The sequence below is a fragment of the Dermochelys coriacea genome, chromosome 4 (assembly GCF_009764565.3).
Source record: "Dermochelys coriacea isolate rDerCor1 chromosome 4, rDerCor1.pri.v4, whole genome shotgun sequence".
Classification (NCBI taxonomy): Eukaryota; Metazoa; Chordata; order Testudines; family Dermochelyidae; genus Dermochelys; species Dermochelys coriacea.
The window spans coordinates 124,387,001-124,404,791 of NC_050071.1; the positions used below are offsets into that span (position 1 = coordinate 124,387,001).

The 17,791-nt window shown below is 39.8% G+C and overlaps 1 protein-coding gene across 1 annotated transcript in view; it reads right to left on the minus strand.

Moving 5' to 3' along the window:
- DOK7 (docking protein 7) overlaps positions 1–17,791 on the minus strand; it is a 107,643-nt gene that overhangs the window by 12,573 nt on the left and 77,279 nt on the right. Inside the window, exons 8-11 of the mRNA XM_038399713.2 lie at positions 17,612–17,654; positions 3,982–4,047; positions 2,846–2,917; positions 906–1,058 (exon numbers count right to left, since the gene is read on the minus strand). Coding sequence (XP_038255641.1) covers positions 906–1,058; positions 2,846–2,917; positions 3,982–4,047; positions 17,612–17,654 — 334 coding nt within the window. The remainder of the gene's footprint in view (positions 1–905; positions 1,059–2,845; positions 2,918–3,981; positions 4,048–17,611; positions 17,655–17,791) is intronic.

Genomic DNA, 17,791 nt, shown 5'->3' on the forward strand with positions numbered 1-17,791 from the left:
CCCATTTGCCTTTATGGCACCCTAATGCCAAGACCCACTACTCTGGAAGGCCCTACCAACATCGCTGCAGCAGAGGAATCTGTGTGTGGCAGGAGAGGAGTGCGGTGGACCTGAGCTACCTAAATTAGGTCAGGACAGTGCTAGATACCAGAGCAGCCCAGAATCAGGTAAGCACAAAAGCTCAGTAGGGCCTTTTTGGGGCTTGCATCTCTGAGAAGCATCAACACCAGTTTCTAGATGAAAGACTGTGGAGGCACTGTGTGGCCTGGTTTGGCATGTTGAGGAGATATTCTGATAGGGTTAACTTTTTTCTGTTTTATTAATTTCATGGGTGTGGCTTTTTTGCCTGCCAGAGACATCTAAATCAATAGATGAGCCCCTGCAGCCCTACAGAGCTGCAGGTGCTCAGTGCATCTGAAAATAAGGCTACTTTTAGATAGGTGCCTATAGGCTTAGTTGGTTAACTTTATACACCTTCGTTTGAAAAATGTGGTTAGGCTCTCTGGCCCAGATCCACAAAGGCTGCTAATTTCCATTTAAATCAATGGTGGTTAATACCTTTGTGGATCTGGGCCTATGTGACTCACTTTCCACATCTGTATAATGGAGAGGATAACCCTGACCTAACCCCCAAAAGGCTTTTGACAATTGTGTGCTATATAAGTCCTAAAAAATTATATAAAAGGCAAGGACAACCCTGCAAGGGCTGGAGACATAGCAGCCTCCAGAGCCCAAGCTTAGCAGGACAGGTGTCCCTAATAAAATGTTTCTAAATGTTGACAGTTGCGGGCAGACCCCAGCAGAAGCAGCTGGCGGCCCTGAGTATAGGACCTCCCTCTGGATGCACACACAGTTTACATTTGTTATCGTTTAGTAGTAGTAATAGCCCACTTAAAGGCCCTTACCTCTTATGCCTGTGCTAGGTTCTTGAAGCTCCAGTTCCATGTAGTGGAGCTGTTTCTTCGATGTAGGACTGACAGGAATATTAACATAGATTGTTGTCTCACTGTGGGGTCGATCAGACACAGGTAGATCTGTTGAATAACCTACTGCCCCTCCTAAAAAAATTAACATAGTACAATTATGACTGAAGTTAATAACTACTAATAATCCATTTAATAAAAGCAAACATTTCCTTCAAAAGTTGTATATGGAAATGCTCAGTAGAAAAAAAGACAAGGGGTCTTCACCCTAAAGAATTCATGTACATAACTGTGGACCTGATCAGGCTGGGGCTGAGGAGAATCTTGAACTGTTCATATATATGTTATGTTGGAAGGTTGGAGAAAACCTCATTGAAGCTGGTTGGTGTAGCTAACCACTGCACTTCATTTAGAATAAATGTAACAAACAAACAAGCTCCTTCATGGAACCAAACAGCTAAAAGAGTAGAAGCCACATCCAAAGCACAGGTACATGACCTACCTGGAGTAGAAGCTGACCTAGGTGGCCCAAGGGGTTCTACAGAGAGGGATACTGTACCACCAATGCAACAGCAGAAAAGCACAGAAGCCCCAGACATAGCCAGAGAAACACTGGTAGTGTAACCCTGAGAAAAAAAGCTAAAGGGAGAGCTTTAGGGTAAACGACTGGCTAAAAGAGCCTTACAACTGTGAGCAAAGAAACTGTTTCCTGTTATGGATTTCTATTGTGTTTAGTAAACTGGACTTATTACATTATTTGTAAATAAACAAGAGCGCATCAAAGAAATACCTGACTCCATCACCATTTTCTCCTCCTAACAAAACCAAACCACTTGATCCTGAAAATTGGCTAACCACTTGGGTCAAAAAGTGATAACAATATATATGAAGAGAAGAAAACAGCAAAGAGATTCTAGAAAGTGGGGTGGATGGTCAGAGCAACGTGAAAGGAAGATGATTTTGGTAGCATCTTTCTGGATTAACTGGAGGTGGAAGATGAGGGGGCTAAGGAATAGGAGTTTCATGTAGCCAAGGTGGGAGATATATGTTGACATGAACAGACCATGAGGAACATTTGAATTCTGGAGATATTGTGGGAGAAGAATTGGCAAGATTTGGCAATTGCCTGGATGTGAGAGGAGAAAGAAAGAAAGAATTAGAGATTCTGCAACAAGACTGCAAGCTATGGAGACAGGAAGGATGGTGTAGTCAACAATCACACAGAAAGGGGGAAGATGGGATGGTTTTCAGGGTGCGGGGCGGGGAGGGGGAAAGGCATGAATGATATGCTTTATTGAGACTTCTGGGCAGTATTTTGGCATAAACTTTTCTCTTACTGTTACCATGTTTCTGATCCCTTTGCAGACACTGTGGTGTAATGAAAATTGTGTTAAAATTGTGATCTATCACATTACATTCACAGACATTTTCCTAGTGCTGCTTGTAAGCAGGGGGCTCTGTAGTGGAGCATATGATCAGAGTCAGTCTTCCAACAGATAGCCTAGAATAAGGAAGGACAAACTGCGCTTCTCTGTTTTAGGGAGCAGCATGCTTTGTTGCTCTCTGTTTTGAGGTTCTTGTATGTTATCATGCTGAATTATAAGAAAGTATATGTTGCAACATTCCAGCAAGAGTACTTTATGTTTTTATCTAACTTCTCTGTTTGTATGCCATGAAATATAACAGACACCACCCTCAGCGTGTGTCTACATTACAAACATTACAGTGGAACAGCCACAGCTACGCTGCTCTAGTGTAGACACGTACTAAAGCGATGGAAAGGGTTTTTCCATCACTATAGTAAAACCACACTCCTCAAAGGTAATAGCTAGGTAGACAGAAGAATTCTTCTTTAAAGCGTAGACATATTTAAGTGAATTTACTACCTTTTGATGTAATTAGTTGCAATTCTGTTTACTCACCGGGTTCTTCAGGGCCAGTAGATGTTCCAAGTTCTGCAGGTGGTGCCATGAACCCAAAGCCGCCTTTAGGATCTAGAACATTGAAAAATTTCCAACATATTTGGACCCACTGTAGCTAGTAAATTGCATGGTGACGATAATGTACACAATTGCTTTTTTTTAGTTTCTAGACACATAATCTAAATAACGATGCTAAAAAACAATTGAAGAGCTAAATAAAGGCCAAGTAGAAGACATTCATATTTTCTAATGAGAACAACTGCAAGGAATAAACATTAACGCAGTTTTAAAACTTCTCAACTGAGAGCTGTTGGCATAAATGTGAGTTTTACCATAAACTGCAGTAGGAGTAATATCGAGCCTTGAGTGTAGGATTAAGTGAGGGGTAGAAGGTTGATCTTGGGAGCTCCTGGAAGGCCCTGATTAAAGTTCTATCACCAGAATGGTGGGATGATTTTCCTGCCTGGGATGGAGTTCACCTCTTCCCTGGAAATTGCTTAAACCATCCCTCCCAGAGATGATTCTGCTTGCCAACAGGAAATTTGTCATCTTTGGAATGGACCACGCTGCACCACATCTCAAGTGTTTTCAAAACATACCCTGGGAAGAAAACCCCCAGCTCCCTCTACAGAATCTTCACACACCATCCCAATCAAAATTATGCAATAGGAAGGCAATACTATACTATCAATATACTTGCATTAGGTTTTCATCTACAAATATTCCAGCTTAATGTGCTTGTTTGCCCTTGTTTGTCTCCTCCCTCCTTCATTTTTTATGGTGACGTATATTTTAAAAGGCCCTCACCGCCAGTATATAGGATTTATCACAGGCTAAGGTGGAAAATGTTTGTGGGAGCCCCTTGTTAAAATACTGGCAGCATTTCACTACATGAATAAGATTAGTGCCTGTGCTTTGGCACACATCCCACCTGTCACTCCCTTTTCTAAACTTATTCCATCTGTCAATGCCATTTCTAACAAAATATTAATTCATCTACAAATTGAATGGAAAAATAAGCCATAATACAGAGGAAAATATCACTATTATATATCACTTTTTAAAATCTTTTATTTTAAGGGAAAAGTTACACACTTTTATGTACACACTACCCTCCTTTAACTCCCTATACTTACCAGCTTGCAGAGTGTGCCCTTTGGGTACTTTCAGAGATCCAGAAGCTGCCATGACAGAAGAAGCACCTGTTTTTAAAGAGAAATCTGCACATTAATGCTAACTATCCTTCGTTAGTATTAGCTGTCTGCTGTGCCCACGCATTCACAGTCAATGTTTCCAAATAAATTACTCTGGAAAAAGAAATCATTGGTAAGAAACAAAAGATTGCTTTTGTCATTGGAGGTCTTTGTTCTAATAGCTCCCTTTTTCAGTTCATTGAAATCCTCATCTTGTAATTGTTGTTATATAAATTAATTCTTCTGTGTTGTTTCTTTGGAACAAAGAATCCCCCAAAAAAGTTTCCACTGGCCAGAATCTGCCATCCCTACTCACCCAATCAATGGGCCTATTCACAGAGTAAGGTACTACTTAGTGTGGGTAAGAGGGACAGAATCACACCCAAAGTTGTTAATTGCTGCTGCTGCAACCCTAACTGTGGTTTTGGAATAGTTTAGCCACAAAACTTGTGCTGAAATTAATGTCTTATCAGACCTGATCCAAAACAATTGAATTGTAGGCATGATGCAATGAATAAGCAAAAAATAGAGTGGGGGAAGGGACAGGTTTTGACTTCAGTGGGATTGGATCCAGCCCTCGCTTGCGCCGATGAAACATTGTTCAGAGCTTTACTGTCTGATATAATCACAGGAGTCTGAGATAACAAGAAAAGTAGATTATCCAGACCATCTCTCCATCAATCCAGAATTGCTCAGTATGGTATAGATGTAGAAATATACATCAGATTTATACCATTTCCAAGTTATATAACCTGTTAAGACTGTTATTATGACATCTATTTAGGCAATTTGGAACAGAGTCACTTTTCATTGTGGGCACCATTACTCATGATGAGTTGCACTTACACAAATAATCCCAGTGGGGCTCATTGTGTGTATAAGCGCTACTCAGTTTAAGTAAGGGTGGGGGACTATGCCCTTTATTGTCTTTTTTTAATACCACACTACTGGTGACAGAACAGCTGCGCTGAGTGCTGTTTGGCATAAGGAGACTGTATTTGGTACCTGGTGTAGAATTACCATCACCTCCTAAAATTATGAAGATTCCTTGAAGAGGTGAGCCACTGAGTTTCGGAGACACAGTTTAAAAATACCAAACATATCTTACCCTCACCTTGAAGAAATTATATAAAATAAACCGGGCTCTCAATATTCGACTGTCAAACAAAGCTGAATAACCAAGGAATCATGCTAAATCAAAGCAACACAAAGATGATTTAAGTCAAATATGAATACAGATTAGAGGGTAGTAAACAAATACTTCACAAGTACACAGCTGGACAAAAATCTCAGCATTACAGTACTTGTGCACACAAAATGTATGTACTCTATAACCAGAGGACACAACACACATTTTAAAAAGTATCTAATACTGAGGAACTGGATTTAAAAACAAAAACAAAAACAAAAAAAACCTCAAATGGGGCCAGTTTATAGAGCTCTTATACACCCTGGTGAGCACTTATGCACTCAGTCACATTGGTTTCAATGGAAATACTCACATGGGTAAACGTTTCTTAGAGTGAAAAAGTGTTTCACAATCTGGCCTCCTGGTAATGACCAGCTATGTTTTCATTGTGATTGGTTTTCTTTTTCCTCCTCTAGCTTCCCAGAGGCTATAATGTGCCCCTCTGTGCGTCTTTGCGACATTGTAATAAACTTTATGCAAATGACAGTTTCAACTTTTTAGGAGAGACAGACACAGATGTTTCTTAACTGCAATGTAATTAGTTTCATTTTCCTCTTCATCACAAAACTGAGCTGAGTGAGTTTAATCAGGAACTCAGTACAATTCAATAGGAATCATCCAGCAGGGCAGGTGGACTTTTAAGCAACATTCTATGAGTTGTGGAAGAAGAGAATCTGTCCTGACATTTGTGAAAAAAAAAAAACCAAAAAGAGAGAAAATAAACAATTAAAATTAAATATTTGAATCCATTTATGGTCAGGTTGATGTTACCCACTGGGTATAATCTGATGACTGATGTACTTATGCTGTGGAATTTCATGTGAAGTCTTTTCATAAGGCTTTGAACTCCATATTACATCTACTTGTGCTAATGAAGAACATTAAAATAAATACATTGTTTGTTGAGACAGGATGTGATGTCCTCCTGCTTCTTTAGAACCATGGTATGTCCTGTTCTTTGTTATGGACACAAGCATACATAATGCAGCAAATGAGAGGAGCTGGTTGACAAGGTAAATTTTCAAAAATTTGAAGCAGCCATCTCCATGACAGGCATTCCCTTTCCCTAACCAAGCTCTTCTGCCAAGCGACTTCATATGATGTGTTTTTTGGGGGTTTTACAGTTCTTGATTATGTCCATTTTTAGCGTGGCTGACTCTGCCATGCCCTGTGTTCAAATGCATTAACTCATTTATAAAACTGTTTAGATTTTACTTCTCATGCTAAGAGGAAAAAATATTCAATATGGAACAAAGAATTGGTACCCTTCCGAGGCATTTTTCTTGTGAAAATCAAGTCCACATGCATTCTATCCATAGAATTGCACTCGTACAGCTCCTGCAGCTATGACAAAAAGAATCAACATTTGAAATGGCCAGCTGACCTGCTTGTAGCTTCATGTCAGCAGGCAGTCCTTTATGCCAACTCTTCAATGGTCAGAATGTTTTGCTATGTATGCACTTAAGTAGATAATGAGTAAAAATCTCATAAAAACAAATGAGAGATTATGGAGGTTTAAGTACAAACATTATAAACTGAGCCTTACAAATTAAATTTTCAAAGTTTTCCACCTATGTGATGGCCACTAATAGGAATGTGCACATGTTAAACAAGCGCTTATGTGCACAAGCTCCTTATTTGCATTCACAATGTAGGCAACAAGGTCTGAAAGTCTAGACTGCCTGATTGCCTGGAAAAGTCATTACCTACAGAAAAGGAAAATAGCTTAAGTTCTGAGATAAAGTTGTGTTACTTGCTGCATTAAAACTAGATGAGGCACCTAAATCTGCTCAGCACATCACTTTATTAGATGAAAATTCTTTCATCTCTTTCTTTGAAGAGAGATGTTATCTTACATAATAGAGCATCCAAAGCACTGTGTCATTGTGACTGTTTGACGATAGGGGAAACTTTGGATGTGTTTGTTTTTATCGAAACATGTCAGAAGACTTGCTGGTGCTGTAATTCATTTATAAGATCTCCCCTGCTTGTATCTTTCTGCTATTTTAAAATGATTTCACACCTTATTTATGTGACAAATAGCGTTTAACTATGGTGCACAAATCCGCGGACATCTACAAACATTTCTACTGTTTCTAAAGAGATCTTGCCATACTATGAAATATTCCCCATCTTTATAATGGGGAATTTCTACAGATAGGCTAGAATCTTTCAAAACCGTACACATTTTTAAGGGCACCCCATAGTCATGATATTGTCTAAACTGTGTGAGAGGGTCAGGCCAAATGGCTACAGAAGAGTGATAGAAGGCATATATATTAGTCCCAGATTAAGCAGATCCCTTTTCTCTGGGTAAGGTGACAGGGACAGTTCCAGAACAAGCAGGAACTTGCTGGAACCAGTTAAGGCAGGCAGGCTAATTAGGACACCTGGAGCCAATTAAGAAGAAGCTGCTAGAATCAATTAGGACAGGCTGGCTAATTAGGGCACCTGGGTTTAAAAAGGACCTCACATCAATTAGGGAGAGGTGCATAAGGAGCTGAGAGTGAGAGGATGTGCTGCTGGAGGACGGAGGAGTACAAGCATTATCAGACACCAGGAGGAAGGTCCTGTGGTGAGGATAAAGAAGGTGCTGGGAGGAGGCCATGGGGAAGTAGCTCAGGGAGTGTAGCTGCCATGCAGCTATTACAGGAGGTATTCTAGACAGCTGCAATCCACAGAGCCCTGGACTGGAACCTGGAGTAGAGGGAGGTCCCGGGTTCCCCCCAAACCTCCCAACCAGACACAGGAAGAGTTGACCTGGACTGTGGGTTCCACCAGAGGGGAGGTCTCTGGGCTGTTCACATGGCGGATCAGCAGAGACTGCGTGGGTGCTTCTTCTCATTTTCCCCATGCTGGCCAGTGATGAGGTTATCTGAGTGAACGACAGATATGAGCCACAAGAGTGACCAAACCGAGGGCTGCCGTGAATCTCTGAGGCAAGCAAATCCGCCAATAAGTGCAGGACCCTCCAAGATAGAAGAGGAACTTTGTCACAACAGTTTATGATTCTTTGTGGTGCCAGGAAGAGCCAGGCAGGGGTCCCTATCATATATAAAGAATATAAAATTCCCCATGCTGATTAACCCTATCGGGTCCAGTCCTTCTGTCCTTAAAGGTTAGAAGGCGTTAAGGCTGGCATTTTCAGTTTCCTATCTCAGGTGCCTCTCCTTATGGGCACTGTTTGACATATGTATTTTCAAACGTGTATTAGATGTGTCTGCTGTAAAAATTTTGATGCACCCCAAGTCCAGGATCTGTGTAGGCTGACAATGAAGGTCATGAGAATGGATTTCCTTAAAGGAAAATCCCTGGCACCCACACCATGCTGGCACAGGAGGGTCTGCATCTGTGTTCACCACAGAGTTAAGATCTGCAGGCTCCCTGCATCTCAGTGCTAGGGGAGCTGGGGCAGGCGAGGAATAGAGGCAGGAGAGTACTAGAGCATCTTATCTGTGTAGTCACAGCTCCATCACCTTTTGCCTCCCATGGAGCAGGGACTAGGACCCATGGGCTCTACTTCCACTCTGAAGATGAAATAGCAGCCATTGAGTGATTCTGCAAGTGCCCATGGTGTTATAGGAAGGATTTCTTCCCTTCTTGCCCCAATACAGATCCCATTATTCAGATGTGCACTCAGGCCAAGATTTAGCCCTTAAATAAAATATATAAACTGATTAAAATTCTGTACCAGTTTATCTACACTTTTTCTGAGCTCATTTCCTTTTTTCTAAAGGAATTTTAATTGTGTGCTCATAAGATTCAGTACAGTTAAGCAAGAGTAAGTCATATGACAGAAGACTATTTATTATTAATCAATTTCTCATCATAAAAACTCTGCTATATTAAAATCTCTATCACTGCCAAGGATGATATATTAACTGTCGACAATGTTCAAAATATAATCCTTTTTTGGTCCAATAAAATATTACAATCTACTTTATCTTTCTCCCATCTCAAGGACTGATTATAAATTCCCTGCCATGCTTTCATGAATTATAAATTACCTTCAACCTTGTCAGTGGCCACCAAGTCACCATGGTGCGGATTCTTCTCTTGCAGTGATCTAAGTCAGGAATAACCCCTCTGAAATCAATGAAGGTACAACAGTAACTAGCTTCAGGAGAGGGGAATGAGGCTGAACAGTTCTGCAGTAAAAGAGATGTGCTCCTAAAAAGCCGCCGCCTTCTTCTTCTTCTTCATAAGAGCTAAATTACCAGATAGTTTGATTTAATTTCAGCACCCATTCTCTCTGTTATATACATCACTTTAAACTGTCTTGGGTTTCTCTCTTCCATTCTTTATCTACATAACAATTTAACCAAGATACCATGTTCATAAATTAGCATCCTGACATTTCAATGCATTCCATTCCATGGCACTGTTTTGCCTATATTCCTTTCTTCATCCTCCAGAACATTTCCAAGTCAAGCTTTATGCAGCTTTTGTATAACAAGCAAAGACGTTGTTATGTGGAGAAAGCTCTGTAGTGATGCAGATGATACCAATCATTTGAAAGATGGGAAAAAAGGAACTGCATGCACAAGAAATGGAAAAGTTTTAATAATGATGAAGCCTAATTATATTCAGGTTCGCTGTTTTGGGGGGGAGCATCCAAAGCACTGTGTCATTGTGACTGTTTGACGATAGGGGAAACTTTGGATGTGTTTGTTTTTATCGAAACATGTCAGAAGACTTGCTGGTGCTGTAATTCATTTATAAGATCTCCCCTGCTTGTATCTTTCTGCTATTTTAAAATGATTTCACACCTTATTTATGTGACAAATAGCGTTTAACTATGGTGCACAAATCCGCGGACATCTACAAACATTTCTACTGTTTCTAAAGAGATCTTGCCATACTATGAAATATTCCCCATCTTTATAATGGGGAATTTCTACAGATAGGCTAGAATCTTTCAAAACCGTACACATTTTTAAGGGCACCCCATAGTCATGATATTGTCTAAACTGTGTGAGAGGGTCAGGCCAAATGGCTACAGAAGAGTGATAGAAGGCATATATATTAGTCCCAGATTAAGCAGATCCCTTTTCTCTGGGTAAGGTGACAGGGACAGTTCCAGAACAAGCAGGAACTTGCTGGAACCAGTTAAGGCAGGCAGGCTAATTAGGACACCTGGAGCCAATTAAGAAGAAGCTGCTAGAATCAATTAGGACAGGCTGGCTAATTAGGGCACCTGGGTTTAAAAAGGACCTCACATCAATTAGGGAGAGGTGCATAAGGAGCTGAGAGTGAGAGGATGTGCTGCTGGAGGACGGAGGAGTACAAGCATTATCAGACACCAGGAGGAAGGTCCTGTGGTGAGGATAAAGAAGGTGCTGGGAGGAGGCCATGGGGAAGTAGCTCAGGGAGTGTAGCTGCCATGCAGCTATTACAGGAGGTATTCTAGACAGCTGCAATCCACAGAGCCCTGGACTGGAACCTGGAGTAGAGGGAGGTCCCGGGTTCCCCCCAAACCTCCCAACCAGACACAGGAAGAGTTGACCTGGACTGTGGGTTCCACCAGAGGGGAGGTCTCTGGGCTGTTCACATGGCGGATCAGCAGAGACTGCGTGGGTGCTTCTTCTCATTTTCCCCATGCTGGCCAGTGATGAGGTTATCTGAGTGAACGACAGATATGAGCCACAAGAGTGACCAAACCGAGGGCTGCCGTGAATCTCTGAGGCAAGCAAATCCGCCAATAAGTGCAGGACCCTCCAAGATAGAAGAGGAACTTTGTCACAACAGTTTATGATTCTTTGTGGTGCCAGGAAGAGCCAGGCAGGGGTCCCTATCATATATAAAGAATATAAAATTCCCCATGCTGATTAACCCTATCGGGTCCAGTCCTTCTGTCCTTAAAGGTTAGAAGGCGTTAAGGCTGGCATTTTCAGTTTCCTATCTCAGGTGCCTCTCCTTATGGGCACTGTTTGACATATGTATTTTCAAACGTGTATTAGATGTGTCTGCTGTAAAAATTTTGATGCACCCCAAGTCCAGGATCTGTGTAGGCTGACAATGAAGGTCATGAGAATGGATTTCCTTAAAGGAAAATCCCTGGCACCCACACCATGCTGGCACAGGAGGGTCTGCATCTGTGTTCACCACAGAGTTAAGATCTGCAGGCTCCCTGCATCTCAGTGCTAGGGGAGCTGGGGCAGGCGAGGAATAGAGGCAGGAGAGTACTAGAGCATCTTATCTGTGTAGTCACAGCTCCATCACCTTTTGCCTCCCATGGAGCAGGGACTAGGACCCATGGGCTCTACTTCCACTCTGAAGATGAAATAGCAGCCATTGAGTGATTCTGCAAGTGCCCATGGTGTTATAGGAAGGATTTCTTCCCTTCTTGCCCCAATACAGATCCCATTATTCAGATGTGCACTCAGGCCAAGATTTAGCCCTTAAATAAAATATATAAACTGATTAAAATTCTGTACCAGTTTATCTACACTTTTTCTGAGCTCATTTCCTTTTTTCTAAAGGAATTTTAATTGTGTGCTCATAAGATTCAGTACAGTTAAGCAAGAGTAAGTCATATGACAGAAGACTATTTATTATTAATCAATTTCTCATCATAAAAACTCTGCTATATTAAAATCTCTATCACTGCCAAGGATGATATATTAACTGTCGACAATGTTCAAAATATAATCCTTTTTTGGTCCAATAAAATATTACAATCTACTTTATCTTTCTCCCATCTCAAGGACTGATTATAAATTCCCTGCCATGCTTTCATGAATTATAAATTACCTTCAACCTTGTCAGTGGCCACCAAGTCACCATGGTGCGGATTCTTCTCTTGCAGTGATCTAAGTCAGGAATAACCCCTCTGAAATCAATGAAGGTACAACAGTAACTAGCTTCAGGAGAGGGGAATGAGGCTGAACAGTTCTGCAGTAAAAGAGATGTGCTCCTAAAAAGCCGCCGCCTTCTTCTTCTTCTTCATAAGAGCTAAATTACCAGATAGTTTGATTTAATTTCAGCACCCATTCTCTCTGTTATATACATCACTTTAAACTGTCTTGGGTTTCTCTCTTCCATTCTTTATCTACATAACAATTTAACCAAGATACCATGTTCATAAATTAGCATCCTGACATTTCAATGCATTCCATTCCATGGCACTGTTTTGCCTATATTCCTTTCTTCATCCTCCAGAACATTTCCAAGTCAAGCTTTATGCAGCTTTTGTATAACAAGCAAAGACGTTGTTATGTGGAGAAAGCTCTGTAGTGATGCAGATGATACCAATCATTTGAAAGATGGGAAAAAAGGAACTGCATGCACAAGAAATGGAAAAGTTTTAATAATGATGAAGCCTAATTATATTCAGGTTCGCTGTTTTGGGGGGGGATTATCTGCTACAATTCTAATTAAGTTCCTGATTTTGCACAGGCAATTAAAAAATGAAGGCAAAATTCTGTCTGACTCCTATGAGTGTAAAAAGTGGTGGTAGAAACTCTGAGGCCACCACAACTTTGTCCCAATACATAGGTCCTGTGCAAGGCTAGAGTCACTGATGGTGCTAGTTGTTGCAAAGGATGGGGAGGTGGAGAAAATATTAGCCTGTCCTTTTCAAGCACTTGCCAGCAGAGCTTCCCCTAATCAGAAGGGACTTTATGCTCCTCCTTCTTCAAAGCTGGTTCTGTGGTGGCACTACTGGCTCCTGGAGGCATCGTGCTTACACATACCTAGAGGGAACAGCTCCATTCCAGCTCCTCCCATAGATACTATCACATATCAATGCCATAATGGAGCTCAGGATATCTTAGTCCTGCAAATCCAGCAGAACCAAGTTTTCCACGGACTCTACTTCCATCTCATTCTGCTCAGCCTTGCTGAAGTTTTTAAGACAGATACAACACATGATTTTAAAACAGAATTAAATTATTCATCCCACCAAGTTATTTTGCTCTTAGTAGCAGTTCTTGAAAGACATTTAAACAAAAGTGTTATTCACTGACATATTTGTGAACACTTTTTCCACAGCATGGTTGAGTTGATAATAGAATTAAACACATTTCTTTTAAGCTGCTGGAGCTACTGTTCACTATATGTAATCACTAGCAATTAACTGAGAAATGTTTAACCTATTGTGTTCATGCCACTGGTAGCTGAACATGTAACTCCAGTTGCTCATTCAAAACTGAAGTGGTTAGCAAAGGAAATGTTTTATAGAGCACATAGAACTTCATGGCACTGCCAAGATGTCTTTGCATTAATGCAAGGTTTTTATGTGCATAGTTAGGGCAATTGTTTATGTAAATTGAGGATTAAGATGCACAAAGAAACAGGCATGTGACTAATTAGGTTGCTGCATGTTCAGGTAACAGAATTGTGCATGCAGTTACACATACAAATTATACACGTGAATGTGTACATCTTGCACCATGGCTTTTTGTGTGCATGGCCTATTTGGCCAATTCATTAGATCAGTTACCTCAAATTAAGTGATTTTTCTCAAAACTCCTGTTCAGAGATGGTCTTTAGTTTGGCACCAGCAAATGAAAGGCAGGGGATGAAAACGGAGATAAAAAAATATACATAATAAAGAAACGTGGGCAAGCGCTAATGAGGCTCCCTAAGCCTGATACAATTCTTTGAAATACGATTGGATAACAACGTGACCTGGATTAAAGATGAAGGAAGCAAGATATCAGGATAGTATTACTTTCCGAAGCATTGCAACACATCAGGTTCAGTTACATTTGATGAGTCTGCAAATACAAAGACAATACTTTGAAAGGAAGCATCTGAGAATGATAAAGATGAGACACTGAGAAAGAAGTTGTGTGGGTTTCTTATACAGAATTAAAAAAGAAATTCCAAAGATGCAGTTATAAAAAAGTAGAAGAGATGAAGATATCACAAAAGAGGCTAAGAAAATAAAAGTTAGATGAAGGAATAATTTAAAAAAAGATTGTTTGGACTTTTATAGAAGTGTTCTTACCTTCCTTTGCCACTCTTGCATTTTCTGATCTTTACTACACATTCTATATCTTGCCCACTAGTTGTGTTCAAATCCCCACTTTTCTTTATCCTGCTGATTTTTTCTTCTTTCTGTCAGATGGTGAATTATATTGATCCATTTTCAATTAATATTCTTGCCGCGTATCTTTGCTTGTGTCAATGACTTTCAAATCTTCTCACCCTTTAAAGAAAAGATCTATTTTCTCACTAAGTGGATATTTAATTGTAAAATTTAAGAGAGCTTTGCATCTGTTTCCCATTTTCCTTGTGTTCAGATGGATAACAGGGAGAAGATTGTAAATTTTCAAATAAATTTCTCTTAGTGGCACATTTATAATAATGTTGTGTGACTCTCTTTCTCTGCTGCAAAAAATATTATAATCCCAACAAGGCTTTTCTTTACGCATACTTTTTTTCTTAAATTATGGCAGAATTCTTCATCTCATGAACATCTTGATCTTCTGAACTACATCAGTGGGTTTATATAATGTACTGTTAGATTTGCTTTGCTTAGATGAGCAAACATTTCCTGTAGATATAGCCATTATACTCTCATTATGATTACATTTCCTTTTCTAAAAGATAACATGTTGAAATATACTCAGATGCAAAACCACAGTATGCTCTTCCTTTTGCCAGCTTCATTACATGCATTTATATTATTATGGTCCCATTAATAATTCCACTATTGTTTTTGTTCTGTTGAAGTTGTCATTTGACTTTTAAATTACTTGGGGCTAGATTGTTACACCATTACTCACGTTAAGTAGTACTCTTAGAGCTTGTCTCCACTTACCAGGGGATCAACGCATGATGATCAATCCACCAGCGGGTCAATTTAGCGGGTCTAGTGAAGACATGCTAAATCGACTGCCGATCACTCTCCCGTTGACTCTGCTACTCCACCGGAACGAGAAGTGTAAGGTAAGTTGACAGGAGAGTTTCCCCTGTCAACCTAGCGCAATGTAGACACCACTAAGGTACATCGACTCCAGCTACGTTATTCACATGGCTGGAGTTTCGTAACATAGGTCGACTTAGCCCCGTAGTGTAGACCTGCCCTTAGTATCCCCATTCATCTCAATGTGACTACTCAAGGAGTAAGGTACTACTAACAAGAGTAACAATCCAGCCCTTTGTATTATATCCTCCTGCAATGCACTAGAATTATTCCATTACTTCTGAGTATCATCACTGTAAGAAAATGCTTATTTGCTTAAGTAAAACGTTCTAGTGCGTAATATATAAAAAAGCCAAAAAGTATGATGTATTTTTTCGAGAAGGGTGGCCTCCCTTTTCGCTAACCCAGCATACTCCCAGGAAATCTGCACATTAATTGTGAGCACAAATCTCTGTGTGTGTACCTCTACCTACTTGACAGCAAGCACAAATCAGGCAATTAGAGATACAAATACTCGCCAGATGAAAATATACCACAGATAAAAAGTGCAAGTTGCCACAATCAAGTGATCCTTTTCAAAGATGAAATTTACACCTACATCTTGTGCTCCTGCAAAATATTGAAGGTGCAAATACTGGTACTTAGACAACTACTTCCTTTGCACACAAAATCAGGGAGTAAGTAGTCCATGTGCTATTATTTGAACCTATAGTTTTGCAAGTTGAAATAATGGCGACCCAAATATTGCAGCTAAAAATTGCAACTACAAATAAGAGGCCTTGCTGAATTTTAGTCCTTAATTAGTTTAAACTTCATTCATTCTATTTTATAAACATTTCCATCATAAAGCAGATCTCTAATTTGTTTAGGATAACATTACTAAATATTAGAAGACGGGTAGTAGAAGAAAAGAGGACAAAATTAGAAGCGGTGATCCAAATTCTGCTTTCTGTTACACCTATATAAATCTGGAGTAACTCCATTGACTGTACTGCAGTAACAGAGGACAAGATTTGCCATATGGTTCTAAATGAAGTTTCTTCTCCTTACATAATGCAAATCATCCTAACAACAAGTTATCTTCATTAGAAGACTTTCTGGTGTTTGATTTGTTCATTCCAAAATCAATCTATTCATGATATCATAAAATCCAGCTGCTAAAGCTTTAGAAGTAGGATAGATGGTTTAAAATGAAAAACAAATATGTAAACACAATTTTGTTTTGTTTTGTGTTTTATGTATATCAGAAGCAGTAAACCTGAGACAAAATCAATGGGTCCACTGGACTACCAGGAAGTAAAGGGAGCAGTTAAGGAAGATAAGGATGTTGCAGAGTTGCTAAACAACTTCTTTGCAACTGTCTTCACCAAAAGACAATGTGGGGAGTGTTATATACCCCAGACTGACTGTACTCTTTTCAGATAATAAAAATCTTATCAGAGATCAAGATGATTCATAGATTCCAAGGCCAAAAGGGAATATTATGATCATCTACTCTGACCTACATAACACAAGCCATAGAACGTCCCCAAAAATAATCTCTAAAACATATATTTTAGAAAAACATCCAATCTTGATTTGAAAATACTTAGTGATGGAGAATCCACCACCACCCTTGGTAAATTGTTCCAATGGTTAATTATCTCACCTTTAAAAATTTACGCCTTATTTCCAGTCTGAATTTGTATAGCTTCATCTTCCAGCCATTAGATCGTGTTATACCTTTCTCTGAAAGAGAAGGTGCTGGAACAATATGGTAAATTAGACAGAGACCTTAGGGAGAGTAAGATATTTTACTGACAGACATAGTTTCCATGCAAAAGTATATAACACATTGTCGTTACCTAAATAACCTGAGGTCATAGTTAATCTTGTGAGCCAGATTTGTAGCTTCTTTTCCAGCTTTTGTGAATCAGTGTAGTTCCACAATGGAGCTGTACTGATTTACACTAGCTGAGGATCTGGCCCTATGCATCTGAATGTTGTTTAGAGTACCTGGATGAGTACACTATGAATGGTTCTATGTGCACAGCGAAAGGAAGCTTGTTGTGGAGGTGAAGAGTCTTCGGCTGCCTGGAAATATGAATGAGGTTGAGTGGAAGGCATGTGAGTTGAGTTTACTTTGGATGCTACTTGGCCTTAACCATACACCCCGATCTTATTGATTGTATTGGTAGGAAATGCACTTGAGCAACCTTACCTCTAAATTAAATACTTTTTTCAAGTTTATGAACCCATGCCTTGTGTTGAACAGCAGTTGAAGACACTACAGATTTTTAATGTATTTTACAAAAATGTAAATCATACAGACTGCACTAGAATAACCAACTGCAGAGGGAATCCTTTTCCAAAAAGAAATTCAGTCCCGAATGTACAGTCCTTACATGGTCAACAATCCTGAAGACTGCAAGATTTGGCCTTCAATTTGCACCCCCACACACACCCTTTTTGGCAAATTGGGATTACAAATAGTAACATTTAGCAAACCAAACAACTAAACGGGCTCCTACCTGGGAAAGCTGGTAAGACTCCAGACTGTAAAACTGCTGTTCCCTAAACAAAACAGAAAGGGTTAGAATGAAATCTCTCTTTACATATAACAAAGGTTACACAAAAGTACAATCAACATTGTGAAGGAGTCTTTAGTTATGCAAAAAAGCCTTTTTAAGATCCGGAACAGCAACAAAAAT